Consider the following 23509-nt stretch of genomic DNA (forward strand, 5'->3'; position numbering starts at 1 on the left):
TTGAAAATTTCCTATCCACATACGTGTCCAAATGTCTCTTAAACCCTCTGGCAGCTCGTTCCACACACCCACCAAAAAAAATGTGGAAAAGGTTGCCCCTCAGGTCGCCTTTAAATTAAATAACTTGATCAGAAGTGAGGACTGTGGGATTACCATTTAAGAACCGGTCTGCCTCACCGATGTCCTTCAGGGAAGGACGTGTGTCGTCCCTACCCAGAACAAATTACTTTTTCTCTTCTTTTTTTCAGGTTTATTATCGGTCTTATATGATGTGAAATGTGTTGTTTTGCAGCAGCAGTACAGTGCAAGACATAAAATTACTATTAATTACAAAATAAGTAAACTGATGATCATCCTGTGACTGAATAAATAAAAAACCACCCTAAACATTTTCACCCTCTAACACCGGTGCATCATAACTGCTGTGCATAACATATGAAAATTCCACTGCAGTTACTCGTCTAGGCTACTGTCAAACCCACGACCTATCCCTGGGAAGGACAAGGACGATGAGTGGTATTGGTATTGGTTTATTATTGTCACTTGTACCGAGGTACAGTGAAAAACTTGTCTTGCATACTGATCGTAGAGGTCAATTCATTACACAGTGCAGTTACATTGGGTTAGTACAGAGTGCATTGATGTAGTACAGGTAAAAACAATAACAGTACAGAGTAAAGTGTCACAGCTACAGAGAAAGTGCAGTGCAATAAGGTGCAAGGTCACAACAAGGTAGATCGTGAGGCTGTAGTCCATCTCATTGTATAAGGGAACCGTTCAATAGTCTTATCACAGTGGGGTAGAAGCTGCCCTTAAGTCTGGTGGTTGTGCCATCAGGCTCCTGTATCTTCTACCTGATGGGAGAGGAGAGAAGAGAGAATGTCCCGGGTGGGTGGGATCTTTGATAATGCTGGGGAAAACTACTGCCTACAGGCTCCCCTTCGATTCCCACATCACCCTGACTTGGAAATATATCGCCGTTTCCTTCCCTGTCGCTGGTCTAAGTTCTCAAACTCCCCAGCAGCAGCGTGGGAGCACCGTCACCCAAAGGACTGTGGCAGTTCAGGCAGTCCGCTCACTCCCACCTTCTCAAAGGATGGGTGATGAATGCTGGCCTAAGGTGTCGCCCTGAGAAAGGAAACAGATCGCCCTAAAGTCTGAATCAGATTTATTATCAAAGACCCACATGACGTGAAATTTGTTGTTTTGTCTACAGTGTAGAGGCATAAAATTACTATAAATTACAAAAATAAATAGTGCAAAACAAGGAATAATGAGGTAGTGTTCATGGGTTCATGGACCGTTCAGAAATCTGATGGCGGAGGGGAAGAAGCTGTTCCTGAATCATTGAGTGTGGGTCTTCAGGCTCCTGTACCTCCTCCCCGGTGGTAGTAATGAGGAGAGGGCGTGTCCCGGGTGGTGAGGGTCCTTAGTGATGGATGCTGCCTTCTTGAGGCACCACCTCTTGAAGATGTCCTCGATGGTGGGGAGGGTTGTGCCCGTGATGGAGCTGGCTGAGTCTACAACCCTCTGCAGCCTCTTTCAACCCTGCGCATTGGAGCCTCCATACCAGGCTGTGATGCAACCAGTCAGCGTGCTCTCCACCGTACATATATAGAAATTTATACTTTCTTCATTGCCCCTTTGACTCCCCGTCAGTTGACTTCTACAACTTGCCAACAACTTAACCCTACCCACCAACATAGAATTTCTCCCAATTCCCAATGCACACCGTGATATTTTGCTGCAGGAACATCGACTGCCTCCAGATGGTAGTGCTGGGCAGATGCACCCTGCTCAGCAGCGCTGCCACCAGGCTCACTGAGGTACTGCAGGCACACACCATTCCACAGTGACCCACTCTTTCATGGTCCCCTTGCCTCTGAACCTATTACTCTTATTGAGCTCCTTGGGCAGTGTCCATCTGTAGCCCAGCCAATATTTGTCACTCAGTCACCACCACTAATAACAGATTAATTTTTTATCTCACTACTGTTGGTGGGATCTTTCTGTGCACAAAATGGCTGCTGCATTTCCCATCTTACAACAGTGGCTGTGTGTTAACTGGCTGTAACACGGTTTGGGGAACATCAGAGACACAAACATGGGTATTTCTGCCTGATAATCCAATGCAGTGCTAAGGGAGCATTGCACTGTGGGGGGGGGGGCGGTACTGAGGGAGGGTCACACTGTGGGGGGGGCGGTACTGAGGGAGGGTCGCACTCTGGGAGGGGCAGTACTGAGGGAGGGTCACATGGTGGGAGGGGTGGTACTGAGGGGCCATCACACTGGGAGGGGCAGTGAGGAAGGAGTGTCCCACTGTGGGAGGGGCAGTACTAAGGGAGGGTCACACTGGGACGGTCACACTGTGGGAGGGGTAGTACTGAGGGAGGGTCACATGGTGGGAGGGGTGGTACTGAGGGGCCATCACACTGGGAGGGGCAGTGAGGAAGGAGTGTCCCACTGCGGGAAGGGCAGTGCTGAGGGAGTGTCCCACTGTGGGAGGGGCAGTACAAAGGGAGGGTCACACTGGGAGGGGCAGTACTGAGGGAGGGTCACACTGTGGGAGGGGTGGTATGAGGGAACAACATGTTGTAGGGTAACTGTGGATAACTGCTGTATTAATTAATATTGCATAATTTGATTTAAAATAGAAGGAACTGGTTTAGTTCCCAGTTTGCACTTCCCTGTGCCTCTGCAGTTATTTTAGTACTGAGGCAGAACTATTCAATGCCCATAAACCCCTGTCTATACATTTAAAACCACTTCCTCACTGAATCAGTGCCCAACACCATTCTGAATAACAGGGATGTGTGGCAGCTCCCACTTGCTGAGCTGCTCGGAGCTCAGAATCTGCATAGCTCAGCAGGGAAGTGGGATTTAAACACACAGTCCTGGCGAGTAAGGCAAACACTGCCTCACCTTCCGGGGCAGGGTGCACAGCCCAATGACAGCGCCTGGGGTGGGGGGAGTGCTGAGGGAGCGCCCCACTGTGGGAGGGGCAGCACTGAGGGAGGGTCACACTGTGGGAGGAGTGGCACTGAGGGAGGGTCCCACTGTGGGAGGGGCAGCACTGAGGGAGGGTCACACTGTGGGAGGAGTGGCACTGAGGGAGGGTCCCGCTGTGGGAGGGGCAGCACTGAGGGAGGGTCCCACTGTCAGAAGGGGAGTGAGAGCGCCACACTGTTGGAAGGACAATAATGAGGAAGTTCTCATGCGGTGTAAGCAGTGCTGGCAATTATTTGCCACTCGATCTGTCCTTGCGCTGAATATTTTTGCTGAGCCATTTCATAAGTTGATCTCCCCATGAAGCTGTCGGATTATCTTTTGCTCCTTCACAGGATGTAGTTGTCACTGACAACATCGGCACTTATTGTTCGCCCTTGAACTGAGGAGACGTATGAGTCAACACATTGGTGGGTCTGAAGACACACAGTGCTAACAGGGTAAGGAAGACAAACTGCTTCCCCTGAAGATCAGCTGAAAGCAGATGGACTTTAAACAACCCACGGGTGTCGTACAGTCCTCGAGTTACACAGCAGAAAACAGGCCCTCCAGCCTAACTCATCCACAGCAACCAAACTGCCAGTCCCATTTGCCTGCATTTGGCCCGTATCCCTCTAAACCTTTCCCCATCCATGTAGCTGTCTAAGTGTCTTCTAAACATTGTAATTCTACCTGCCTCTACCACCTCTTCTGGCAGCTCGTTCCACACACCCACCACCCTCTGTGGTAAAACTTGCCCCTCAGGTCCCCTTTAAATCTTTCCCCTCGCACCTTAAACCTGTACCCTCTAGTTTTAGACTCCCCTACCCTGGGTAAAAGACTGCGACCATCCACCTTATCTGTGCCCCTCGTCATTTTAAAAACCTCTATAAGGTCACCCCTCAGCCTCCTCTGCTCCAGGGAGAACAGTCCCAGCCTGGCCAGTCTCTCCTTATTCTCAAGCCCTCCAGTCCCAGCAACATCCTCATGAATCTTTCCTGTTTCCTCCGCAGTTTTACTGGCACCTGTGGTCCAGTTTCGGATTTATCGATGGAATAAATGTTGTGAACCGACTGTTGGTCCAGGGCACTGAATCCCCACCCCAGGAACAGACCCAGTGACCCTCTATACGCAGGGAATTAGATGGGGTGGGGAGTGAGCCCCTCCCCTACCTGGCACTGGACTCATCCTCCACCCTACCTCCCAGGCTAATCCCAGGAGTCACTCACGTGTCCGCACACAGGTCCTGGTTTCCAGTGCTGTTGTCGGCCAGGGTTGGCGGTGCCATCTTCTGCCCTTCCCTCACTGGCTGAGACGGCCCCCTGCTCCCAGCGGTGTGGTGGGATCCACCTGTCCTCGCCAACGTTCCCCCCCCCCCGCGCCCAGTCTGTGCAGGTTTAACCTGGTCCCTCTGCCAGTACCTGGCCAAACCAATGGAAATCTCCGGCTCCCAGGAAACGGGGAGTTGTGTTTCTATTATTTGGTTAAGTTTATTTTAAAAGAATTTGATTTTCATCCTGTGAGTGTGGATTTTAAATGTAAAGACATATTGAAAATTATTTTGTCACTGGAGTGTCAAAGATTCACAATCAATGCCCCGCCCACCATGACAGAGGCGGAATCTGGAGGGATGGTCCCACCAGCTGTCAGAGCCGTTGTGTAGAGCAGCCGACTGCGGCCCCCTATGCTGGGAGCTGGACCCCCTGTGGGTGATGGGGTGGAACAGGCTGGGACACATCAGGGGTGTAGATAAGGTGGATGGTCTTTTCCCCACGGTAGGGGAGTCTAAAACCAGAGGGCAGAGTGTAGCGGTTAGTGTAACGCTATTCCAGCACCAGTGACCTGGGTTCAAATCCGGCCGCTGTCTGTAAGGAGTTTGTACGTTCTCCCCGTGTCTGCGTGGGTTTCCTCCGGGTGCTCCGGTTTCCTCCCACATTCCAAAGACGTACGGGTTAGGAAGTTGTGGGCATGCTATGTTGGCGCTGGAAGCATGGCGACACTTGCGGGCTGCCCCCAGAACACTCTACGCAAAAGATGCATTTCACTGTGTGTTTCAATGTACATGTGACTAATAAAGAAATCTTACTTTTAAGGTGAGAGGGGAAAGATTTAAAGGGGACTAGAGGGGCAACTCTTTAACCCAGAGGGTGGTGAGTGTGTGGAATGAGCTGCCAAAGGGGTAGAGGCAGGTACAATTACTATGTTTAAAAGACATTCAGACAGGTCCATGGATGGGAAAGGTTTAGAGGGATATGGGTCAAACACAGGCAAATGAGACTGGCTCAGGAAGGCCCCTGGGTCGGCATGGATGAGTTGGGCCGAAGGGCCTGTTTCCGTGCAGTATCACTCTGACAGCAGGTTAGCCTGTGATCAAGGGGCAAGGGAAAATTTCTCCCCAGTTATCAATTCAGGACAAATCCTGTGCTTGGGCTGACAGTGTGTCAGTAAGGCAGTGTTGCAGTTACCAGCCTCCCCTCCTTGGACTCTGTTTTTACCTCTCGCTGCCTTGGTGAAGCAGCCAACATAATCAAAGATCCCACCCACCCAGGACATTCTCTCTTCTCTCCTCTTCCATCGGGTAGAAGATCAAGGAGCCTGAGGGCACGTACCACCAGGCTCAAGGACAGCTTCTACCCCACTGTGATAAGACTATTGAACAGTTCCCTTATACAATGAGATGGACTCTGACCTCACGATCTACCTTGTTGTGACCTTGCACCTTATTGCACTGCACTCTCTCTGTAGCTGTGACACTTTACTCTGTACTGTTATTGTTTTTACCTGTACTACCTCAATGCACTCTGTACTAACCCAATGTAACTGCACTGTGTAATGAATTGACCTGTACGATCGGTGTGTAAGACAAGTTTTTCACTGTACCTCGGCACAAGTGACAATAATAAACCAACACCAATACCATTTATTCCTTCAGCTCCAGTCTCCTTCCCCCGGAGACTACAGGCCCCCGGATCCAGAATCACTCCTCCCACCTTGGCTTTGCCCCTAACGGTCCTCTGGATGGCCACCATTTGACCCAGGGATTAGTTACTTTTCTAATGTCTCCCGTCGCCCTGACCAATTCCTGCCCGACAATTGCTCTGTGTTTTTTATGACATTAAGACACACTCTTGTTGATTCACAGTTAACATTTTGTTTTATTGTACACTTTGTCTGTGGATTCATTGATCCAGAGAGTTAGATCAGCAGAGAGTTACAGGGACCCAGTACCAGAGTGGAACAGGACAAGACTTTAATTCTGAGTGCTTCATCTGAACTCAAAGGGATGATCTGGTTTCTGTTGGTGGAGACAATTGCAAAACAAGATTGGAAGTGGAGAAAAAGTTAGAACGAGGAGACACAGGAGCCGGCAGATGCTGGAATCTGAAGCAACACACAATCTGCTGGAGGAACTCAGCGGGTCGAGCAGCATCTGTGGGGGGAAAGGAATTGTCGACGTTTCAGGCCGAGACTCTGCATCAGGAGTTAGAACAACTTGGGGTGCTGGGATTATTAAGCAGAGTGAGTCGGGTAGGAAGATCCCATGGGAATGACACACAGCTCCAGGGATCACATGGCTAAATCTCTGACCCGTTATCAGGGCAGGGATCTTTCTCATTCTCCACCATTCACCATCCAAAGACACGTGGATGGGGCTGCGGAGGGTTCGTACACAAGCGTGGTATGTTGTAAACATTACACAGGTCTGGCGCAGGTGAGCAATGAGCAGGGGAAGATGAGGTAAGATCCTTGCCTGCGGCATGGCAGTTCAATCACTGTCAGAGTCTGACGGTACAACATCTTCTCCTACAGAAAGGAGAGAAAAACACACACCATGTAAATGATTTATTGTACAGGACGTCGCCTTGCCTCGGGGGGGGGAAGTGATCACTCTGATTCATGAGGGAAACGCACTCCAGGTGAACTCTCTTGTCGCGGTACTGAGGGGGTGTCACTGTGGGAGGGGCAGTACTGAGGGAGGGTCACACTGGGAGGGGAGGTACTGAGGGAGTGTCACACTGTGGCAGGGGCAGTACTGATCCTCCGCCGGGGACGCTGCCTCCGGGAGGGGGCGCGTCTCCCGGCGGCGGGCGTCGGCCGAGCCGCCCCGTGGGAACTGCCCGGGTTCTACCGGGATCTGATGCGGGTGTAGGGCGCGGTGTCGCGCGGCGAGCGCGTGGCCGCTCCCCCTCTGGTCGCGCGGGAGCCGGGGGGGGTCCCAGCCGTGCCGGCGCCGGCCCTGCCGGAGGCGGTGCAGCACAACCTGAGCCGCCTGGCGGACACGCCGACGGTGCCGTTCCGCGAGGCGCCGAGGCGGTTCTTGTACAGGCTGCTCCTGCACACCTTTCACTTCCTCGCCCTGGTCTGCCGGCCGGACACGCCGTGGCGGTCCATCTTGCCGGCGGGCGGTGAGGGCGGTCCCCAGTGGGGGGGTCTCTACGCAGGAGTCCTCCCGCTGTACATCGGGGACCTGGGGTGGAGGGTGTTGCACCGGGCCGTGCCGTGCAACCGATTCTTGAGCCGGTTCACCGACACCCTGGCCACCTGTCACTTCTGCGGCCGGGAGGAGACGGTGTACCACGCGTACGCGGAGTGCGAGAGGTTGCAGCCCCTCTTCGAGTATCTGCGGGGGCTGCTGCTGAAGTTCTGGTTGCACTTCAGCCCGGCGCTGTTGGTCTACGGGCACCCAGTGCGGCGTGGGGAGGGGCGCGCGGTGGATCTCCTGGTGGGTCTCCTGCTGGGCCTGGCCAAGCTGGCCATCCACGGGACGCGTCGGTGGGCGGCCGAGGGTCCCGGCAGGTCGGCCTGCCTGCCCGTCTTCCGCGCTTACGTGTGCGCGCGGGAGTCGTTGGAAAGGGAGCACGCGGTCTCCTCGGGCGCCCTGGCCAAGTTCCGCGCTCGCTGGGCCCCTCAGGGGATCGCGTGTGTGGTGGACGAGACGGATGCGATTCTGGTGTGAAGTGTCGTGCGTTTTGCGGTTGCGGGCGTAGTGTTGCGCGGGTATTGGTTTCAGCCAGGTTGTTTCTTTCTGTATTTGATGTAGCGTGTTTGCTGTTGGTTGTTTTGTAGTGTTTTTGTTTTAAACGAATAAATGTTTTGTAAAAAAGGGGAGGTACTGAGGGGGTGTCGCACTGTGGGGGGGCAGTACTGTGGGAAGGGCGGTACTGAGGGACTCCACACAGACAGCGCCGGAGGTCAGGATTGAACCTGGGTCTATGGAGCTGTAAGGCAGTGGCACTACCTGCTGCTCCACTGTGCTACCCTTGCTACATCACTATTCCCATGCAGTCAACTCTCTGCATTTACACACATCCTCTTGTGAGGTCCTTGACCTCTGCCTGTTTCTACAATGGTGAACCGGGGGTTATTAAATGTGCAATTGCATCTGAGCATGTTTTGCTGTGTTACAGGCGATATACGAAAGCAGGTCGTTGCAGAGCTGTGATCACGCGGGACTGGGGGCAGAGTGTCCCCACACTTACCTGTGGATTTCTTGATGGTGGCAGTGTGGGTGGGAAGGTCCTGGGGGTTGATGAAGAGTATCAGTTGGTTGAAGATGCCGTAGAAGTCAAAGGCGAAGACAACCGTCGCAATGAAACCAAAGATCTGTGAGAGGGAGAGAGACGGAGTAGAGTGGGTGTGAGGAAAGGGGGGAGGGAGGGGAGATGGAGGGAGGAGGTGGGGAGGGGAGGTAGTAGGTAGGGGAGTGGGGAGGAGGGGAGATGAGGAAAGGGGGGGAGGAGGGAGGTAGGGAAGAGAGGAGAAGGAGGGAGTTGGGTGTAGGAGAGGGAATGGAGGGAGGAGGCAGGAGGGGAGGGGGAGGTGAGGGAAGGAGACATGGACGATGGAGATGAGGGGAAGGAGAGGAGGGGAGAGGGCAGGACAGACACCAGAGTTACTGACAGCTGGCACAGTGGATGGAAACGACGGACACGTTTTACCACAGTGTAACATCACTCACCCCAGCCGCTTTTGATGCTGAGTTGCTTTTTGTAACGGCGTAAATGGAGATCGCAAAGAAAATGACTGCGGCGGTGATACATCGGATGAAATCCTGCGGGGGTTTTCGATCAAAATAAATTGTATTAAAAGCAATTGCAGATCCACAACATAATTAGTCAAACTGGTCAGGTTCCGGCAGAGGACCAATGCACTGACTCTGGTCTCTGCATCAGGGGCAGGGGGTTTCAGGGAGACTGCGGGGCTGTTCTAACTGGTGCAACTTGCCTCTCTATCAGTCTCGGAGCGCTTTAATAGGTTTAGACTGCAGTTACTGGCGTATTGTAGGGAACACAGCTACCAATGGGGCAGGTCGTGCCTCACGAGCCTGACTGAATTTTTTGAAGATGGGACAAAGCACATTGATGAAGGTAGAGCAGTGGATGTGTTATACATGGATTTCTGTAAGGCATTTGATAAAGTTCCTCATGGAAGGCTCATTCAGAAAGTCAGGAGGCATGGGATCCAGGGAAACTTGCCTGTGTGGATTCAGAATTGGCTCACCCATAGAAGACAGAGGGTGGTGGTAGATGGAGTGTATTCTGCCTGGAGGTCGGTGACCAGTGGTGTTCCGCAGGGATCTGTTCTGGGACCCCTGCTCTTTGTGATTTTTATAAATGACTTGGATGAGGATGTGGACGGGTGGGTTAGTAAGTTTGCTGATGATACAAAGGTTGCTTGGTGCTCCCACACTGCTACTGAGGAGGGAGTCCTGGGAATGGTGATGTGTTTCCAAATCAGGATGGTGTGGGGCTTAGAGGTTCCCATGCCCCTGCTGCCCTCGTCCTTCTTGGTAGTGGAGGTTGTGGGTTTGGGAGGAGCTGTCAAAGTAGATTGGATGAATAACTGCAGTGCATTTTGGTGCACACTGCAGGCACTGTGCACCAGCAAGGGATGGAGAGAGTGTTTAGGGTGCTGGATGGTGCGCCAGTCACGTGGGCTGCTTTGTGCTGGACGACAGCGAGCTTCTTGACAATTGTCGGAGCTGGCCGCGCTTGCTTGGATGAGTGCAGGCCCAACACTCCTGACAAGTGCATTGTAGATGGTGGGAAGATACTTCACCCAGCTTCCGACCTGCTTTGTAGCTACAGTGTTAATGTGGCTGAGATTTTGGTCTGCAGTGACCCCAAGATATTGACGGTGGGAGATCTCGGCAATGGTCGGGTCAAGGAAAGCTGGTAAGACTCTCGTTTGTTGGAGATGATCGTAGCCTGGCATTTTCACAACACATATTACTTGCCACTTACCAGGTCATATAGAACAGAGAACAGTACAGCACAGGCCCTTCGGCCCACCATGTCTGTGCTGACCATGATGCCAAATTAAACTAAACCTATCTGCCTGCACATGGTCCATCTCCCTCCACTCCCTGCCTGTTCCTGTGTCTGTCTAAAAGCCTCTTAAACACCACTATGGCGTCTGCTTTCACCACTTCACCTGGCAGCACATTCCAGGCACCCACCACTATGTAAAAAAAGCTTACCCCATACATCTCCTTTAAACGTTCCCTCTCTCACCTTAAAAATGATGGAGTGTTGTGTAGGTTGTACTGTAGGCAGACAAGGGTTGCTGCATTTACTGAGGAGTTATGAATAAATTTGGACATTGTGCAAGCATCATGCACCAATTATCGATGCACCACAGAAAGCATCCTATCCAGATGCATCACGGCTTGGGACGGCAACTGCTCTGCCCAGGACCACAAGAAACTGCAGAGAGTTGTGGACACAGCCCAGCGTGTCACGGACACCAGCCTCCCCTCCATGGACTCTGTCTACACTTCCCGCAGCCTTTGCTTCTCAAAGACCCCACCCACCCCGGATATTCTCTCTTCTCCCCCCCCCCACTGGGCAGAAGATACAAAAGCCTGAAAGCACGTACCACCGGGCTCAAGGACAGCTTCTATCCCGCTGTTATAAGACTATTGAATGGTTCCCTAGTATGATAAAATGAACTCTTGACCTCACAATCTACCTGGTTATGGCCTTGCACCTTATTGTCTGCCTGCACTGCACTTTCTCTGTAACTGTAACACTTTATTCTGCATTCTGTTGTTGTTTTCCCTTGTACTACCTCAATGCACTGATGTGATGAAATGATCTGTATGGATGGCATGCAAAACAAAGTTATTTCACTGTACCTCGGTACATGTGACAATAATAAACCAATTTATCATCAGAGAGCATCCTGACCTTCTGGTGGCCTCTTCCTGTGCCTTTCCTTTGGCTAAGAGTCTGGGGTGGGCTCCTAAAGCTCTGAGGTGGTACTACCCCCAAGCCAAGCCAGTGTGATTTGCCCCCCAAGCTTCCAATGCCCGACACTGCCTGAGAGAGAGGAGATACTTACGATCAGTGGGCAGTGGAAGCCCCTGAACCGCTCGACGAACTTTGTCACGTACACGTAGTAGGCGCAAATGGCCAGCAGGAACTCGATCAGCGGCGCGGTGATGAGGTAGACAATGGATGATGCCAGGTAGCAAATGAAGATGATGAAGGACAGTACCTGGAGCGAGACGAGCAGCACCGACATTGCGAGGTCACAGCGCAGCCTCCTCACCGATCCCCAGGCCACACCCACCTTAGACACAGCTGTCAATCAAATTCCCCCAATCCCCCACCCTTTCAAACCCCAAGCAGGGCCTCACCACATTGAACGGTCACAGGAGGCCATTCAGCCCAAAGTGCCCATGCTGGTTCTTTGAGGGAGCAATCCAGTCAGTCTCAGACTCCTACCCCTCCTTCTCCAACTCACTTCTGAAGTTCTTGCTCAGTCTGCGGTTCACCACTCCCCCATCACAACCCTCACCCCCACCCTTGTCCTATTCATCTGATCTTTTGTCACCAGTTACCGTTTCTCCTTGTTTGATTTTATGACTATGAACGTCTCTATCTCTCAGGAGAACAACCCCAGCATCTCCGGTCTCTCTACGTCAAAGTCAAGTGGAGTTTATTGTCACAAGTGCAATGATAAACTATTTGCAGCAGCATCACAGGCACATAGCATCAGCTAAGCAGCATTCACAAGAAAAACATAAATTATACACAATTTTTACAAGAAAGAACACAATTAGAACAAAAAAAACCAAAATTCATTGTAGTGCAAAGTGGTCATAGTGTTGCTATACTGAGGTAGTGATCAGGGTTGTGCCGGTTGGTTCAAGAACCAAATGGTTGAAGGGAAGTCGCTGTTCCTGAACCTGGTGGTGTGGGACTTCAGGCTTCTGTACCTCCTGCCCGATGGGAGCTGTGAGAAGATGGCACAGCCCGGATGGTGGGGATCTTTGATGACAGATGCTGCCTTCTTGAGAACAGTAACTAGAACTGCCTGACCCTGGGATTATTTCAGGAAACCTGCTCTACAGCCCTTCCTAAAGTGCAGTGTGTGGAACTGGATGCAATGTTCACTGCAGTCTAGGCACCAATTTTACGAAGGTTTATAGTTGCTCATTTGTGCATGGAATGCACTGCCTGGGGTGGTGGTGGAGGCTGATACGTTGGTCAAGTTCAAGAGATTGTTAGATAAGCATATGGAGGAATTTAAGACAAAGGGATATGTGGGAAGAAGGGGTTAGATAGTCTTAGGAGTGGTTTGAAGGTCAGCACAACATGGTGGGCCGAAGGGCCTGTATTGTGCTGTGTTGTCCTATGGTTCTATGTTATTCATCCATTACCACTGCAAGCTCAGCATTTATTACCCTTTGCTATTTGCCCCTTGACCCGCTGCAGTCCTTCTGGTGAAGGTGCTCCTGTGGCGCTGTTGGGGAGGGAGTTTTGGGACTTAGATCCAGCAATGGCGATAAATTTCCAAGTCAGGATGGTAAGTGAGTTGGTACTCCCACGCACCTGCTACCCTTGTCATAGAGTCATACAGCATGGAAACAGGCCCTTCAGCCCAACTGACCAAGATTCCCATCTAAGCTAGTCCCATTTGCCCACGTTTGGTCCATATTCCTCTAAACCTTTCCCATCCATGTACCTGTCCAAGTACCTATTAAGTGTTGTTAATGTACCTGCCTCAGCCGTTTCCTCTGGCAGCTCATTCCATGGCACGGTAGTGTAGTGGTTAGCGTAACGCTATTACAGCGCCAGCGACCCAGGTTCAATTCCAGCTGCTGTCTGTAAGGAGTTTGTACGTTCTCCCTGTGTGGGTTTCCTCCGGGTGCTCTGGTTTCCTCCCACATTCCAAAGATGTACGGGTTAGGAAGTTGTGGGCATGCTATGTTGGCGCCGGAAGCGTGGTGACACTTGCGGGCTGCCCCCAGAACACTCTACGCAAAAGATGCATTTCACTGTGTGTTTCGATGTACATGTGACTATTAAAGATATCCTATCCTATATACCCTCTGGGTGAAAAAGTTGCCCCTCAGGTTCTTACCTTAAACCTGTGCCCTCCAGTTCTTGATTCCCCAACCCTGGGAAACAGACTGTGCACATTCTCCCGATCTATGCCCCTCATGATGTTATACACCTCCATAAGTCACTGCCTCACAGCGCAGTGACCCAGGTTCAATCATGTCCTCGGATGCCGCCTGCGTAGAGTTTGCACGTTCCCATTGTGGGTTTCCTCCAAGTGATCTGGTTTCCTCCCACATTCCAAAGATCCGTGGGTTGGTGGGTTAATTGGCCACTGTAAATTGCCCCTAGGGTGTGGGAGAGTCATAGAATCTGGGAAGGATTTAATGGGAATGTGGGTCCTCCTTGGTGAAGAGATCATTGGTTTGGAATGTGTAACTGTGGCACACTTTGTAGATGGTGCCCACTGATTGCTGGTGATGAAGGAGGGGGTGAATGCTGAGATGATTAGTACAGCTCCATTTGTTTTGTTCACATGCTCTGCACATATAAGGATCTCCGCATTGTGTAAACGTGGAATGATTTACAAAGTCAAGAATGCCCTCATCAACGTGCGCTATCACCAGTCATTCACCCCAGGTCATTGCCACACCAGCAACAGGTGTCTGACAGACGTGGCTGAGATGGCTGGGACTATCTGTGTTGACACATCACAGTCAGGTGAAATTATTCCGAAGACCAGCTGGGCCACTATATCATTGTTCACCAGGACACAGGCCGTGCAGTCAGTCCTGAGTGTTGTCAGAGCATGACATACGTATCTGTAGGCTCTCTGGTCAACCTCAGAGATGGGCTGGGCTGAAGGGCCTGTTTCCGTGCTCCATGTCTCCAAGCCTGTCATTAAGTTGGAGAAGGTGCAAAAGCAGATTTATGAGGATGTTGCCGGGACTTGAGGGCCTGAGTTTTCAGGAGAGGTTGGGCAGGCTGGGACTTTATTCCTTGGAGCATAGGGGACTGAGAAGCGACCTTATAGAGGTGAATAAGATCATGAGGGGCATAGATAGGGTGAATGGTCATGGCCTTTTTCCCAGGATTGGGAAATCTAAAAGTAGAGGGCATAGGTTTGAGGTGAGAGGGGAAAGATTTAAAAGGGATCTGAGGGGCAACTTCTTCACACCAGGGGTGGGGAATAAATGGAACGAGCTGCCAGAGGAAGTGGTAGAGGTGGGTACAATATCAACATTTTAAAGGCACTTGGGCAGGTACATGGATTGAAAAGGTTTAGAGGGATATGCGCAAAATGCAGGCAAATGGGACGAGCTTAGTGTCGACACGACGGAAGATGCTGGAATCTGGAGCAACACACAATCTGCTGGAGGAACAGGGTTTCGACCCGAAACGTCGACAATTCCTTTCCTCCCACAGATGCTGCTCGACCCCTTGAGTTCCTCCAGCAAATTGTTTGGGACGAGCTTAGATGGGCATCTTGGTCAGCATGGACGAGTTGGGCTGAAGGGCCTGTTTCTGTGCTGTAACACTCTATGACTCTAAGGAAGAGATGATGTGTATTTGATGCAACAACAACATTACATTTATATAGTGCCTTAAACACTGTTTTACAGTGGCACCATCAAACAAAACTAACATCCAGTGAAAGATCATTAGCCTGAAACTGCTTCTCTCTCCACGGATGCTGCCTGACCCATTGAGTGTTTCTCGCATTCCCTGTTTTTATTTCAGATTTCCAGCATCTGTGGTATTTTGCAGGGAGTCATAAAAGGGCAGGTGACCGAAAACCTGATCAAAAAGGTCTGTATTATAAATGTGAGAGAGGCCACAAGGTTTCAGGTGGAGATTCTGGACCTTGAGGTTCAGGCACTGAGGACAAAGGTGCCAGTGGTGGAGTGAATAAGTCTTGGGGTTAGTCAAGGGTCCAGACCCAGAGGAACTCAGCGATCTTGCAGGTTGTAAAACAAAACATGGGTAAGAGTTTTAAAAACAGGACTAGTTACAGGAAAGACATCGTTAAGCTGGAAACAGCACAAAGAAGATTGGTGAGAATTTTGCCAGGACTTGAGGGTCTGAGTTATAGGGAGAGGTTGGACAGGCTGGGACTTTACTCCTTGGAGTGTAGGAGACTGAGGGGTGACCTTGTGAAATCATGAGGAACACAGATAGGTTGAATGCACTCAGTCCTTCCCCCAGGGTTGGGGGATCATTAACTAGAGGGCACAGGTTTAAGGGGAGAGATTTGAAAGGGGATCTGAGGGGCAACTTCTTCACCCAGAGGGTGGTCAATACATGGTACTAGCTGCCAGAGGAAGTGGTTGAGGTGGGTACAATACCAACATTTAATAGACATTCGGGCAGCTACATGGATGGGAAAGGTTTAGGAGCATATGGGCCAAACACAGGCAAATGGGAGTAGGTTAAATGTAGGTAAATGGGAGTAGGGCAGGCACGGTAGTGTAGTGGTTAGCGTAACGCTATGACAGCGCCAGAGACCCAGGTTCAATTCCGGCCGCTGTCTGTAAGGAGTTTGCACGTTCTCCCCGTGTCTGCGTGGGTTTCCTCCGGGTGCTCCGGTTTCCTCCCACATTCCAAAGACGTACAGGTTAGGAAGTTGTGGGCGTGCTATGTTGGCGCCGGAAGCGTGGCGACACTTGCGGGCTGCCCCCAGAACACTGTACGCAAAAGATGCATTTCACTGTGTGTTTCGATGTACGTGTGACTAATAAAGATATCTTATAATAGGGCATCTTGGTTAGCATGGACGAGTTGGGCCGAAGGGCCTGTTTCCGTGCTCTATGACTGCAGAAGTAGTGGTCAGTGAACATAAGGGGAAATGGGATAAGGGGTTCCCAGAACCTGACATCCCATCGTGAGACGAGCAGCAGATCTCTCTGCCAATTCCCCAAGTGCTACCAACACAAAGTTGGTATCTTCTGGCCAAAGTAAACAGGAACTCTCCCGATAAACACTAGCTGTTTCTTTTGACACGGTAAGTGAAGGTTTCATCGGCAGCAATACAGAAGCAGTAACTACAATGAGAATTACACGGGGCCGGCTGCAAAAAGGGACAAGAATTTTTTTTGTTAGCGATTACAGACACTCACCACCTCCGCGGCCAACAGCAGCCCCTTCCGAGAGGTCAGGAAACTCTTGTCCGCGATCAAAGCACCCAGTCCCGGGCGGGACGGGGACGGAGGCTCCGGAGAATCGCGGTCACCCATCGCGGCAATGCTTGTGGGTAGATCGGGGAAGGGGAGGGAGGGAGAGGGGGCGAGAGGGAGCAAAGGAAATTTAAGCGCAGGAAATTGGGGAAATTGAAGCACTTTTTAAAAATATACAGGGGGTTGCAGCGGGAAACGGAAATAGAGTGCGGAGATTTGGGATGGTCCAATCTAAGGATTTGAGACAATGGGACGATTGGAGCAGAGCAAAAAAAAATCAGCAAACAGGAAATTAAAAAAAGCAAACGGACTGGGTGCAATCAGCAACACCATCGACTTGTCAGAATTCAACCAGACTCCATCTGCGTAGGAGCTCTGCACAGTCCCTTGGAAGGGGTTACTCAGACTTAGCAATTTAGTTTTACGTTGCAGATGATTGCAAAAAGTTATTAACACCTTTGCAAACTTTATAACTTGCTTTGCATTCGGATCTTTGCTGGCAATCGTGAAATTTAAAAAGCGTTGCAAACTTGATTTACAATTTTTTGCAAATAATTTTATAAAACTAAAATAAATTCAAACTTGAAAAAATATCAGCTTAAACAGTTCCCAAAAGTCATCGAAACAGCTTGTCAATAACGTTGCTAAATATCTTTGCAAAGTTCATATCTAAAATTAAAGTTCATAGAAACTGATGCAAAATGATACCTTTGGGGCAAAAGGTGTTTCTGTTTTTTTTCCCAGGAGGCTGATGCTCCTCTGAAGGAGATTCCTGGTTACACGAAGAATTTAACTCCTCTGCTCAGCTGGCTCGGTTTTGGGGAGGGCATACAGTTTGGGTCTCAGCTCTCAAATACCTGTGGCCAACATCTGCAGATGCAGCGTTGATGGACTGCACGTTACACTTGCTAACAGTTGCATTTCCTGTGACATTCTGCATGATTTTTCTTCTAATTTTTTTGAGCAGAGGAGAGATGATTTTGAAAGGTCAACAGTCATACAGCCTGGTAACTGGCCACCTGGGCCACGAAGTCTGTTCTGACCATCAAGTGCCCATTTACGATAAGATAAGATATTTATTAGTCACAGGTACATTGAAACACACAGTGAAATACATCCTTTTGTGTAGAGTGTTCTGGGGGCAGCCCGCAAGTGTCGCCACACTTCCAGCGCCACCATAGCATGCCCACAACTTCCTAACCCGTACGCCTTTGGAACGTGGGAGGAAACCGGAGCACCCGGAGGAAACCCACGCAGACACGGGGAGAATGTACAAACTCCTTACAGACAGCGGCCGGAATTGAACCCCAGTCGCTGGCGCTGTAATAGCGTTACACTAACTGCTACACTACCGTGCCTGCCCTAATCCTACCCTAACCCATTTTATTCTCCAAACCCCTCCCCCCCCCAGATTCTACCACTCACCCACACACTGGGGGGCAATTTACAGCAGCCAACTAACCCACCAACCCGCACGTCTTTGGGATGTGGGAGGAGACCGGAGCACCCGGGGGAAACCCACCCGGTCACAGGGAGAACGTGCAAACTCCACACACACAGACAGTGCTGGAGGTCGGGATTGAACCCGGGTCTCTGGAGCCGTGAGGCAGCGGATCTACCAGATGTGCCGCTGTGCTGCCCAGTGGGTTCAGAACCATGAAAGGTCTGGACAAAGTCAAACTCTGTTAATTGAGATGGATGTGTCAAAAAGGCAACTGGAAAATACTTTCCCCACGGTAGACGTTGGGAAACCATGCTCCAGATGTGGAAACAGCTGCTGTAAGGGTGGTGGAAGCAGATATAACCATTATTTTATAAAGAGGAATTGGATAAATTCTTGATGGAGAAAAGAAATGCTGAGCATTTGGAAAGGAGCCAGGGGACGGGCTGAATGGCTTCCTGTCTCTGCTTCTAGTTTACCGAGGCTTGCAAACCAACTGAGTTATTTGCCACAATCCAGTGCAGAATATTGTAGATGCTGCTAATAGTCGGAACTCAACGGCGACTCACCAGAATTCTCATTGGTTCCCATTGCGTTGAGCAAGTATAGCAAGCGTTTCAGCAGTCAGAAACAACCTGCATTTAAAACGTGTCCACGTCTTCCAGTTTTACAATACGTGAGAGTATTGGGTTACTGCCCCATCCACAGCTAAATGCCTTTGGGTCCACTCTATGTCAGTCTGCATCGTGCCCCTGGAGTGGGGCTTTTATAGCCACAGTTGTTTGGATTCAGAGGTGAGGAGAAGAAATGTTAGGTAGAGGAGAAATTGGACTGTGTGAGGGCAGTGAGTGATGCTCCAAACAATTCCCACTTAGATTCCAACCTGTAATTCACTCTGGGGAACTATAGGAATCTTGATTAGATTCTAGACAGTATTGGTATTGGTAATCACATGTACTGAGACACAGTGAAAAGGCTTTGTTTGTGTGCCATCCAGACAGATCATAGAACAGTACAGTACAGAACAGGCCCTTCGGCCCACAACATTCTGCTGACATACCTAATCCCTCCTACCTACAGAAGGCCCATGTCCCTCCATTTTCCTGTCATTCAAGTGCCCATCCAAGCCCCTCTTAAAAGCCCCCAATGAATTTGCCTCCAGCACCCTATCAGGCAACGCATTCCAGGCATTCACCACTCTCTCAGTAAAAAACATACCCCTCACATCTGTTCTGAACCTACCCCCTCTCACCTTAAATGCACGCCCTCTGGTATTGGATCGCTCAATAATGGGAAAAAGATATTGCTTGTCCACCCTATCTATGCCCCTCATAATTTTATACACTTCCAACAGATCACCCCTCAGCCTCCGTCGCTCCAGAGAAAAGAGCCCAAGTTTGTCCAGCCTCTCCTGATAGCACATGCCCTCTAATCCAGGCAGCATCCTGGTAAACCTCCTCTGCACCCTCTCTAAAGCCTCGACATCCTTCCTATAGTGAGGTGACCAGAATTGCACACGATCATGCGTTGCACGCAATTGCATGCAAAGAATTGCACACATTCCATACGTAAGTACATTGAGGTAGCAAAAAGAAAACAGAATGTGGAATATAGTGTTACAGTTACAGAGAAAGTGCAGTGCAGGCTGACAATAAGGTGCAAGGGCCACAATGAGGTAGATTGGGAGATTCATCTTTAACGTATGAGAGGCCCATTCAAGACCGTAACTCATTCTCAGTTATCTTTTATACTATTTGGAAAAAAACCTGAATCCCTTGATTACATTCCAGCCTATAACTCACTTCCAAATATCTATTACTCCATGTATAAACCTCCAAACCCCTCAGACACAAGAGATTCTGCAGATGTTGGAATCTGGAGCAACCCACACAAAATGCTGGAGGAACTCAGCAGGTCAGGCAGCATCCGAGGAGGGAAATAAACAGTCGACGTTTCGGGCCGAGACCCTTCGTCAGGACTGGAAAGGAAGAGGGCAGAAGTCGGAATAAGAAGGTGGGGGGAGGGGGAGGAGCGCACGCAGGCAGGGGATGGGTGAGTTCAGGTGGGGGGGTGGATGGTAGGTGGGTGGGGGAGGGGCAGAAGATGTAATAAGCTGAGAGGTGATGGGTCGAAGAGGCAAAGTGCTGAAGAAGAAGGAATCAGGTAGGAGAGGGCAGTGGACCGTGGAATAAAGGGAAGGAGGTGGGGAATAGATGGACAGGTCATGAGGGTGGGGGAGGGGAAAGAGAAGGGGTGAAGACAAAGGGGGGAGGGGGAAGGGGGGGTACCGGAAGTTAGAGGAATCGATGTTGAGTCTATCAGGTCGGAGACTCCCGAGGCAGAATATGAGGTGTTGTTCCTCCAACCTGCACCTGGCCTCAACGTGGCAGTAGAGGAGGCCGTGGACAGACATGTCAGTGTGGCAGTGGGATGTGGAATTGAAGTGGGTGGTCACTGGGAGATCCTGGCTTTTGAGGCAGACGGAGCGAAGGTGCTCAATGAAGTGGTCACCCAATCTGCGTCGGGTCTCACCGATGTAGAGGAGGCTGCACCGGGAGCACTGGATGCAATAAATGACTCCCTCGGACTCACAGGTGAAGCGCTGCCTCACCTGGAAGGACTGTCTAGGGCCCTGAATGGTGGTGAGGGAGGAGGTGTAGGGACAGGTGTAGCACTTGGTGCGGTTGCAGGGATAAGTGCCGGGAGGGTCATCTGCAGGGAGGGACAAGGGAGTTGACAAGGGAGTCACAGAGAGAGCAGTCCCTGCGGAAAGCGGGGTGGGGGGGGGAGGGGAAGATGTGCCTGGTGGTAGGATCCCGTCGAAGGTGGCAGAAGTTGCGGAGAATGACGTGTTGGATGTGGAGGCTCGTGGGGTGGTAGGTGAGGACAAGGGGAACCCTGTCCTTATTATGTTGGGGGGGGAGGGGCTGAGGGCAGATGAGCAGGAAATGGAGGAGATGTGGGTGAGGGCAGCATTGATGGTGATGGAAGGAAAACCCTGGTTACTGAAGAAAGAGGCCGTCTCGGATGCCCTGGAGTAGAAAGTCTCATCACGGGAACAGATGCGGTGGAGGCAGAGGAACTGGGTGACAGGTTGGGAAGAGGTGTAGTCAAGGTAACTGGGAGTCGGTGGGTTTGTAGATGATGTCTGTGGTTAATCTGTCTCCGGAGATGGAGACAGAGAGATGCAGAAAGGGGAGAGAGGTGTCGGAGACGGACCGAGTGAATCTGAGGGCAGGGTGGAAGTTGGAGGCAAAGTGGATGGAATTGCTGAGCTGAGCACGGGTGCAGGAAGCAGCACCAATGCAGTCGTCAAAGTAACGGAGAAAGAGTTGGGGGCATTACCAGTGTAGGCTTGGAACATGGACTGTTCCATGTGGCCGACAAAGAGGCCGGCATAGCTGGGCTGTGAGTGCCTGTGGCTACACCTTTAGTTTGGAGAAAGTGGGAGGAGCCGAACGAGACGTTCTTGAGGGTGAGAACCAGTTCAGCCAGACAGGGGAGGGTGGGGGTGGAGGGGAACTGGTTGGGTCTGTTATTGAGAAAGAAGTGGAGAGCCTTAAGGACTTCCAGATGGGGGGTGGAAGGTGTATAGAAACTCGACATCTGTAGTGAAAATGAGGCAGTCAGGGCCGGGGAACTGAAAGTTGTTGAAGTGACGGGGGGCATGGGAAGTGTCACGGACGTGCGTAGGAAGGGACTGAACTAAGGCGGACAAAATGGGGTCAAGATCTGAGGATACAAGTTCAGTGGGGCTGGAGCAGGCAGAAACAATGGGTCTACCAGGGCAGTTGGGTTTGTGAATCTTGGGTAGGAGGTAGAAACAGGCAGTGCAGGGTAGGGGAACTGGGGTTGGAGGCTGTAGAGGGGATGTCTCCAGAGGCAATGAGGTCAGTGATACTGCAGGAGGCAGTAAGAGGAGGTGTCCGAGAGGTGAAGAGATCCAGAGCGCGCAGAAGGCCAGGACGAGATGTCCAAGAGGAGGAAGGGGGTTTAAGGCGGGAGAAGGGGTCATCTGTAGGAAGTGGGGAATCTTTGCTGAAGAAGTAGGCCCGGAGGCGGAGGCGGCGGAAGAAGAGCTAAGCGTCATGGCGGGCACGGAACTCGTTGAGGTGCGGGGGCAGGGGGACAAAGGTCAGGCCCCTGCCGAGGACAGAACATTCCGGCTCAGAGAGGGGAAGGTCGGAGGGGATAGTGAAGACGTGGCAGGGGTTGGAGCTGGGGTCAGAGGAGGGGGGAGAGTTAGAGGGGTCAGGGAAAGTGGGGTGGGAGGAAGATGGGGGCTCAGAGGAGTGAAGTAGGGGTGTCCCAACCTGTCCATCAGTTTCCAACCTGTAGCTCACTCCTGCTGATCTATTGTTCTATATACATAAACTCCGAACCCCTTGATCGGATTCCAGCTTGTAGCTCACTCCCAGTATCACTCATCCTATATATAAATCCCCTGAATGCTCTAGGTAGTTTAGACTCATAGAGTTATACAAAAGGGAAAAAGGCCCTTCAGCCCAACTCGTCCATGCTGACCAAGATGATTCTCCGAAGTAGTGCCATTTGCCTGCATTTGGACCATATCCCTCTAAACCTTTCCTCTCCATCTACCTGTCCAAATGCCTTTTAAACATTGTAATTGTACCCGCCTCTACAGCTTCCTCTGGCAGCTCGCTCCGCACACCCACCACCCTCTGTGTGGAAAAGTTGCCCCTCAGGTCCCTTTTAAATTTTTCCCCTCTCACCCTAAATCTATAGTTTTAGACTCCGCTACCCTGGAAAAAAACTGTGACCATCCACCTCACCTACGTCCCTCATGATTTTATAAACCTCTGTAAGATCACCCCTCAGCCTCCTACACTCAAGGGAAAAAAGTCCCAGTCTATCCAATCTCTCCTTATAACCCAAGCCCTCCAGTTCTGGTAACATCCTTGTGCATCTTTTCTGTCCCCTTTCCAGTTTAATGACATCCTTCCTACAGCTGGGCAGCCAGAACTTTGCACAATATTCCAAGTGTGGTCTCACCAACGACCATCTCGAGCAGCTGTCCTCTGAGTTCAACCTGAATGGTTTACCATGTGGAAAACCAATTAAAATTTACAGAACAGTACAACTCAATTTAAAAAAGTTTAGTAAATTTGGATCAAATATCATGAATGACTCATATATAAATGCAAAGACTATGAAATGACATGAGACAGGAAGCTACATAGAAAAGGGAAGACATAAGATAAAATGCTACATACTGCTTCCTCCAGAAGAACCTCTTTATTGTGCGCTTTATACAGATTTAACCCTTCACTGCAACTGCTGGCATTTATTGGTTTTTCACAGTGGATCTTTTTCCCAGGACGACAATGGCTAACATGAGGGGGCATAATTTTAAGGTGATTGGAGGAAGGTATAAGGGGGATGTCAGGGGTAAGTTTTTTACACAGAGAGTGGTGGGTGCGTGGAACGCACTGCCGGCAGAGGTTGAGGGGGCAGATACATTAGGGACACTTAAGAGACTTTTAGATAGCCACTTGAATGATAGAGAAATGGAGGGAAGGGTTAGATAGATCTTAGAGAAGGATAAAATGTCGGCACAACATTGTGGGCCGAAGGGCCTGTACTGTGCTGTAATATTCTAT

General features: G+C 50.7%; 1 protein-coding gene across 1 annotated transcript; it reads right to left on the reverse strand.

The window, feature by feature from the left end:
- Window positions 1-6120: 6120 nt before the first annotated feature.
- On the reverse strand, window positions 6121-16718 carry cmtm3 (CKLF-like MARVEL transmembrane domain containing 3). Its single transcript, XM_052028213.1, has 5 exons — window positions 16391-16718; window positions 11329-11484; window positions 8945-9037; window positions 8466-8589; window positions 6121-6789 (listed from the first exon to the last, which is right to left on the reverse strand). Exons 1-5 carry the CDS (start codon window positions 16505-16507, stop codon window positions 6752-6754), a joined length of 528 nt encoding a protein of 175 aa, XP_051884173.1. The 5' UTR covers window positions 16508-16718; the 3' UTR covers window positions 6121-6751.
- Window positions 16719-23509: the final 6791 nt, after the last annotated feature.

The sequence above is a fragment of the Pristis pectinata genome, chromosome 13 (genome assembly GCF_009764475.1).
Source record: "Pristis pectinata isolate sPriPec2 chromosome 13, sPriPec2.1.pri, whole genome shotgun sequence".
NCBI lineage: Eukaryota > Metazoa > Chordata > Chondrichthyes > Rhinopristiformes > Pristidae > Pristis > Pristis pectinata.

Excerpts from the sequence above, each read along its gene's own strand:
- cmtm3 (XM_052028213.1), bottom strand. The coding sequence starts at position 16,507 with ATGGGTGACCGCGATTCTCCGGAGCCTCCGTCCCCGTCCCGCCCGGGA. Across the intron at positions 8,590-8,944 it reads CAGCATCAAAAGCGGCTGGG|ATCTTTGGTTTCATTGCGAC; the intron begins GTGAGTGATGTT and ends TCCCTCTCACAG. Across the intron at positions 6,790-8,465 it reads CACCATCAAGAAATCCACAG|GAGAAGATGTTGTACCGTCA; the intron begins GTAAGTGTGGGG and ends TCCTTTCTGTAG.